General features: G+C 42.5%; 1 protein-coding gene across 1 annotated transcript in view; it reads left to right on the top strand.

Moving 5' to 3' along the window:
* Positions 1–116: 116 nt before the first annotated feature.
* MTCL1 (microtubule crosslinking factor 1) overlaps positions 117–7,919 on the top strand; it is a 204,170-nt gene continuing 196,367 nt past the window's right edge. Inside the window, 1 exon segment of the mRNA XM_045290812.1 lies at positions 117–252. Within this exon segment, the coding sequence (XP_045146747.1) occupies positions 217–252 (36 nt within the window). The 5' untranslated portion in view covers positions 117–216.

Here is a 7,919-nt window from a genome sequence, read left to right as displayed (position 1 = left end):
CTCCCAGCCGGCAGCCGCAGGCCTAGTGGCCGGAGCAGCCCGGGCGGACTCTTTGCCGGGCTCCCGGGGTCCGGTGCAGCGGACGACACCGGCGGTCGCGAGCCACCCGAGCGAGTGGCTTCTGGAAGGGTGGACGCAAGTGGCGGGGCCCCGAAGGAAGCGGGCCAGGCCGAGCAGCCCCGGCCGGTGCCGGCGGAGGAGGAGCTGCTGCGGGAGATGGAGGAGCTGCGCTCCGAGAATGACTATCTCAAGGTGAGCGGCGCGTGCCCGCGCCCTGTGGCCGGATGCTGCCGGCATCCGAGAGCCCGTTCAGGGGCCCGACGCTCGCCCTCCCGCTTGACTCCCCTCCCACCTCCCACGGGGCGCTGCGAACTGGGGAGAACTTCCCAGGGCTTTCAGTCGCCAGCCTTGCGGGGCCGGGCTAGTGCGCGTTCACACTGTGCTTCTGGTTTCTAGAAGTTTTGTGGGTAACTTGGCCAGGCTTGTGGGAAGGAACATGTTGGGTCAGTAGATCTTCCCGTAGCCTGTGTGCACATCCTTACCTGTGGGACGGTTCCCCCTAGCGACGGAGGGCGAGTCCAGGAAATGCGCCTGCTTGCGTCAGCGCTGGCCCTTTAGGCTGGTTCTGCAAATGGAAGATGCGCAAGGGACCTGCGGTGTTTCGTCCCGGCTGCCATTGCACAGGGAGGACCCCACCGTTCTCTAGGACGGTGCTAGCATTAGGGCACAGACCAACTCCGTGTTATCTCGGAGGAGAGGAGGCCTGTGCTGCAGAACGGTGTGTTCAGTTTAGATGATATTGGCAGGCCAAGGCTGTCGTGGTGTTCTGATAGAAAATAAGGCCGGTTGTACTGTGTACTTGTATCGCGATATGATGTACTCGTGTATTGGGATCCACGGGGTAGTAATAATTCCAGTGGTATCTGGCAAGATCCTAACGAAATCCTCCCAAACTATGAGAATAGCCCGCCTCCATTAGTGGGCTGTGTAAAACGAACTGTTTTCTCAGATTAACCCACCCTGTTTGGGCCCAGCTTTTGGCCACGGAACTAATTTATGAGCTTTTAAGGTGAACAGTGGTGGACTGTGCTGTTCACAGTGGGATTATAGGACATTAGGTACTGGGTAGGAAAGAAAGTGTTACAGTCTCTGAAACCCACAAGGGCAGTTCTGTCTGGGCTGCCTGGGTTGCTGTGAATCAGAATCAACTCATGGCAGTGAGCCTTGGCCTTAACAGGAGCTCCTCTAGCTCACTAAGCCCAAGAGTGATTTTATGTTGCAGAAAGAGGCAATCATGAGGCAGAGGAAGACGTGAGAAAAGAGAGCAGTCAGGTACCTGGCTTGAGATGTCTTAAATAGATACATTTGCCTACTTTTGTGTAATCGAATAGATGAGAGTGAAATCAAAAGTGTTGCAAGGACAGCTGTGTTGTGTGGGACTTAACAGCGCAACCAAAATCTTCTCAAGCCTGTTTGTGAACTAATGTAAGCGAATGTTGTTCATTTTTGTAGCCCCAGCTCTTAGCATAACTCCTGATTGCAGTTTTACACTTCTCTAGATCATGAATGCTGGGCAATAGACAATTGAATTTCTTTAGAGAAAACAATACTTCCATTACATCTTTGATCTTAAGGTAGCTAACACGATAGGATTTCAGCATTCTTTCCTGGGTAGCTGTTTATCTGCCTTATCTTTTTATCTGAAGATGCTTAATGAATGAAATGGGCCTCTGCTTCTGGTGTGCTATCTAGTATATTTGATATTTCGGTTGCTCGTCACAACAGCATAGGGTGTCACTGCTGTTATATTTTTATATCATGACTCCAATTTCATAGGCAAGGATTCGGAGAATACAGTTAGGTCAAATGACTTGCTCAAGGTCACTTAACTAGTAAGTGGGGAAGCTTTTCTTCCTTGTCTTCAGAGCCATTGCTCTGTTCTTGAACCCATCTATATGGCTATTTCCATCGAAGTGAGTTTTCTGAGAACACATTGCCTCAGAGTTGTTGATTGGTGCCAAATATTCCCTGTGTTCATCGTTCCTTGGGGACATCTGCCCTCCTTTTAAGTGAAAAGGCCACTATGTCCACCTTTCCAGTAAAACCCACTGGAAAGGTTCACTGTGGGAAAATGGTCAGTTGCCGTTTTCTGTGGAGAAAGTGCTATGGCCATTTACCATGTCATGTCCAGATCCATGTCCTCCTGAGATAGCAGAAGAGAAAGCGTGTCAAGGTGATCACAAAGAGTCTGGGCAAGCAGGGGAACCATGTCATGCATAAATGTGAGCTATGTGTTTGTTCATTCAAAAGTTTACATGACACTAGTGAGAAAGAAACACAAGAATCTGGGTGGACTTTTCTTATGGTCAGAGCCCACCCATTGGTGAAAAATTGAGCTAAGAGCTTAATGGCCTTATAAGGTAAAAGGCAGAAGTCATGTCCTGCCACATGACCTTTGGAGTGTACCTATTATAATCAAAATGACCCTTGTTGTTTTTGTTGTTAGGCGTCTGTTCTGACGAGTAGTAATCTTAGGAACAAAAGAATCAAACACCGCTCAGTCCCGAGGCATTTGCACAATTTTTGTGCCTGAGCTTGTTGTGACAGCCACTGTGTCAGTCCATCTCATTGTTGTTTAACGGTCTATTCTTTTGGATGATGGCTAAAAAACGCCACCTTGACCAGCCAGCTGTTTGCTTAGGGAAGATTGCACAGACTCTCTAGATTAGATATAGCCTCTGTCCGGTTGGTATTAAGAAGGGCCTCAGTGTAGTCTGTGAGGAGCACCTTGCCCAGAAGCTTTACTGTGATACATTTTGGAGGACTGTGACCTTCACAGAGAATCGCATTCTTTACTGAGTCTGTACTTTCACTATTGTCATGGATTTCCGTTTGTACATGCATGCATTTTTCCAAAGAAGATGTGTTTAGACATGTCTCTGTGATCAGTGGATGACAACTGGCAAGTTCTCAGTAAAACACTTTCTCTTAGTGTGCTAGTGTTATTGTTGTTTTAAAGGTCCAATTAAAATAGTGGCTGTCAAGGGGATCTGCTGGATCAGTTAAATCAAGACACAGAGGTGATCACAATACAGGATGTTTACGGGGACTTATTAAGAGGACATTTTAAGAAAATTGAAAACTCCATTAGTGAGAAAAAGGCCAGGAAAGTAACCCCAGGGAACTGTTTTCCATCGTGACAATGCACCTGCTCTCGCGAGGGCTGTCTTACAAGAACCTTGTTTGAAACCTACCCCATCATTGGACAGCACTGATCTTGCTCTTTCGGACTTCTTTTTCTTCACAAGCTCAAAGAACATTCAAAAGGGAAATGATGGGACACCCTTGAGGATGCCCAAACTGTCATTTTGACATGGTATAAATGGAGGCGTCCAGGATCCGTGGGGGAGGATTTGAGAGATGGAACAGTGCCTTCAGAAGGGTATAGATCTAGATGGAGGGCATGTAGAAGAATAATAGCTTCATATTTTGATGTTTTTGTTTAAGAAGGGTTTCTATGATTTTGTAGCAATACTTTTTTTCCATATAGTCTCTGAAGACCTGAAAAACCATAGAAGGATGTCTTATTGACCAAGAATAAAAGGGGCTGTCTCTTTGTTTTTAGCCAGATTGGTTTTTTAAAAATAGCAAATGTGCGCCCCCCCCCATATACCTTCTCTAAGCCAATTGCTGTATGAGTCAGCCCCTGACCTAATTTTCTTTCCCTTCTCTTCTTGAATTAAGGGTACCCAGGTGACTAATTGAAGAAATGTGAATCATTTTGAGTAAAAACAGAAAAGCAGTCAAGCTTCCTTTTACCTCTGAAGAACTTTAATATATTTGTAAGTTTTCAGAAATTAAGTGAGCAGTCGAGTTCATTATACAGATGTTGTTGCTTTTTTCTCAAAAACAAACCCCAAGCATGTTTCATAACGATGAAGACTTTGGCTAAAAACTGATGCATTTCCACCCTCCTTGCTTGCCTTGACTCTTTTTTGCTTGAGTGCTTCAGGATAATCAGACAAGCTGTAATGCCTATTGTGAACACATTAATTATGTTCTCTTGTTCACAGAGCTTCTCAGGAGGTTTTAATCTCTCTGAATTTATTGACCTATTTTGAAAATGCTTCTAGTTTTCCTAGGCTTCTGTATTTCTCCTTTCCACAAATATGATGGAGCTTCAGAAAGTTCATGGAAAAATGGAATGAGAAGAAAATGGAATTTTTCAAGCTCCCTCATACTTCAGTTCTGCTATATGGGGAGAACTAGTGTGGGAATAACCAAGGAGCAAATCCACGCCGTAGCATTGATTCTAACTCATAGTGACCCTTTGAACAGAGCCGGACGGTTTGCAGGGTCGTCTGTCTGTATCCCATCTAGACCACCGTGTCTTGCACATGCCGAATGACTTGGTAGGCTCCGACCAGGAACTTTTCGGTTAGCAGCCTTGTACTTAACCACAGCACCCCCACGACTTTTACTTCCCCACTTTTTTCTAATCGTTACCTTTTGTTTAAAAACACAACACAAAAACTAACAGCAACAACAACAGCAACAACAAAATATCAGATAAAATTGGACTTCTCAGGGAGATTGTTGTTAAGATCATCTTGAATAAATAGGTTGCAGTACTTAATATACCACATATCATTCTAATCCCATTAATTTCTCACTTGAAGTAATCTTTTGAGTCACAGGCTCTGAAATGGTTTGTCAAATTTCCCCTTGTGGTCTGGAGGGCAGACACTAGGAGGCAAGAACAAGCATTACCAGCACTGTAAAGGACCTTCAGCTCCCCATTGCCTCGTCTGGCTCCCTGCCTTTTAACTGTTTAAAGCATAACCTTTCTTTTCGGTCCTTCCAGATTTCCCCATCTTTTCGTTATTCAGCCTGTAAAAGAACAGTCAGAATAACTTGAGGTAGCAGGACAGTGCAGATGGGACAAACGAGGCCCATCAGCTGCGGCATCAACTGTCACTTTTGTAAACAATGGTGACCAGACTGAGCCTTCTTAGCTACAGCTGGGATCTGTGGAAAACATTTCCATTGTCCAGAGGGAAATGAGATGGATTATTCGTGTATTACAACAGACAATAGGTTCTGTCTGCAACTCCCAGAAGACAGAGTATTGCTACTGTTGCCAGATGACTGCTCCTGTCTAAACTGGGTCTATTTAAAGAGAGGTTATTAAAATACAAGTAGTTATTGTTTTCAGGCTGCTTAAATGAGATGAAGATAGGAATAAAATTACCAGTATGAGCAAGAGTGTTTATTACTTATATGAAGAAATCATAAATTCAGTTTTTATTTTATATTTGTGGATAAAATTATCCTTTTGGGGTAGTGTATTCTTCAAGTCATTTTATTTTAATTTTGTTTTGTCCTATGGTGCCTCATTATTCCTCTAATTTGATATTTGCACATAGACGTGTGTATAACTAAAGTGAGGCTTGATTTGTTATAGCAGGAAAATATTTGTGCAGTTTTGTACTACTTCAAAATCTCTTTTGATATATATATTTGAAAAATATTTAAAATTAAATGCTTCGATGAGATAATGAGCTATAATTTAAGTATCTGCAGACCTGATCCTAATTTACTAAAAAAGAAACTTTATTAAGGGCAGATTTTTTTCACCCATATTAATTTCTCTGTAAGAACCAACAGCAATTTTCCACTTTTACTTACAATTATTAAGTTATATCTGCTGGAAACATTATATCTTTTGCTTGATTTGATTGTCTCAGACATTTAAATGGAAGACATCTTTAAATTTCAGAAAGACAGTGATTTCTACATTGGAGTATGTTGTTAAAACATTAATATGTTAGTTTATAAATCAGTATCTGTTTTGACCCTAATCTGAATGATCAGTTTTTGCTTATTCAGCTGCTGTCATGGTGTATAATTTGCTTTTTATGTAACTTCTTTGGTTTGAAACCGAGAATTGCTTTTTTCAAGGCTGTTTGAGAACACTCATCGTGGGCCTCTCTCTGCTGCAGAGTAGTGTTGGGAAGCTGGTGAAACTTAAGCATCTCAATTTCCTCAGTTTAAAATGGGGCCAGTAAGTCTGTGCAGAAGACCAGTTACCATAATGGACATATATGTTTGGACATTGGTATTTGTCAAGCTCTAAATGTTAGGTTGCTTTTATTATTGTACACTGATGGTGGGCTTTTAAAAGTGCAATTTAAGGCCTGTTTTTGTTTCACGTGCTAATAATTTATAATATTTACTGGAGAAAGCATTTGTTTGGATCTAGAGAGCCCTGGGCTTGCAGTCTAGCATCCATTTATTAGCTGTGAGGCTTTGGGCAAGTGAAACTGCCTGAATTTGGCTGTCTTGTCTACAACATAGGATAAAATATGTACCTGGTGGTATAGAGATAATGGAATAAAGTACTTTAAAAATGATGCTTACTTTTATTAGGTAAAGTACTTCATAAAGACGTTTAGATAAAATGAGTTATAAAATCCATGGTTGAAATACATACAATATAATCTCTCTCAAATTTTCTTTGCAATGTAGCTACTGTTGGTGATTCTTTATGCAAAAAAACCTAAAAAACAAGAAAAAACACCTGAGCTGTTTACTAGTGACCTGTTCAGTGACTTGGAGGTATTTCTCGTCCTTACTAATCAGTTGTCTGGAGTAGCTGTTGACACATCTCTGGTCTCCAACACTTAACCGTACGTGGCTCCAGCTCCTCTCGCATGAAGTCTGCGATCGCATTTTTATGCCTGAAAGCTGCCCTGCATCCTCGTATGCTCTATACTGTTTTAAAAGCTTCTGTTTAAATAACAGGGATTTTCAAGCATCAATGACATTGGCTTTCCTAGACGATCTTTCTAGAAGGAAAATCCACTGTATATTTGTATGGTGTACATATGAGGGGGCTTTAGAAAAATACAGTGAAAAGATATGGATTTTTCCCCCCGTGAACTTTTCAAGTTCCCTTATATACACATATTGATTTAGTGGCTTAAATCAATCTTCCTTCATTTTCATTGTTTGTATTGACTCCCTCACCCAATTAGTGAACATTGCTTTTTAAGTGGATCCAGAAGCTTAAGTGTAGAGCTTAATTCTTTATCAAAGTTCGGTCCATCAGACTCGCTCAGAAGCTGAGTGAAACTTTACCTTGGTTTTGGGAGATTTGGAGCTAGCTCCCGACACTTTCTCAGAAGACACCTATAAAGCCTGCCATCTGCAGTTGGCCCTGCTGTGTGTTCCCCAGTCTTCATTACAGCCTCTGTTGTTGGGGATCGGGGACAATCCCCTCTAGTTGAATGGTGATGATTCCTTTTTGACCCGACCACTTGAAAGCCCGTCTTTCCATTCTGTTCATGTACATTCAACTGACCAGCTTTTTAATTAATTAAAATTTAAAATCATTTTATTGGGGGCTTGTACAACTCTTATCACAATCCATCCATCCATCCATACAAATGTCAAGCACATTTGTATACATGTTGCCATCATCATTCTCAAAACATTTGCTTTCTACTTGAGCTCTTTGTATCAGTTCCTCATTTTTTCCCCTCTCTCCCCGCCTGCCCTTCCCTCATGAACCCTTGATAATTTACATATTATTATAATTTTGTCATGTCTTACACTCTCTGACATCTCGCTTTACCCACTTTTCTGTTGTCTGCCCCCCAGGGAGGGGGTTATATGTAGATCCTTGTAATCAGTTCCCCCCTTTCTATCCTACCTTCCCTCCACCCTCCCGGTATGGCCACTGTCACCACTGGTCCTGAGGGGTCCATCTGTGTTTTCAGTTCCTATCTGTACCAGTGCACATCCTCTGGTCTAGCTGGATTTGTAAGGTAGAATTGGGATCATGTTAGTGGGGGGAGGGGGAGGAAACATTTAAGAACTAGAAGAAAGTTGTATGTTTCATCGTTGCTACACTGCAC

This window comes from Echinops telfairi, unplaced genomic scaffold, assembly GCF_000313985.2.
Source record: "Echinops telfairi isolate 266 unplaced genomic scaffold, ASM31398v2 ScPeMD7_57;HRSCAF=196, whole genome shotgun sequence".
NCBI classification, from domain to species: Eukaryota; Metazoa; Chordata; class Mammalia; order Afrosoricida; family Tenrecidae; genus Echinops; species Echinops telfairi.
This window is presented reverse-complemented; position numbering and strand designations above follow the sequence as displayed.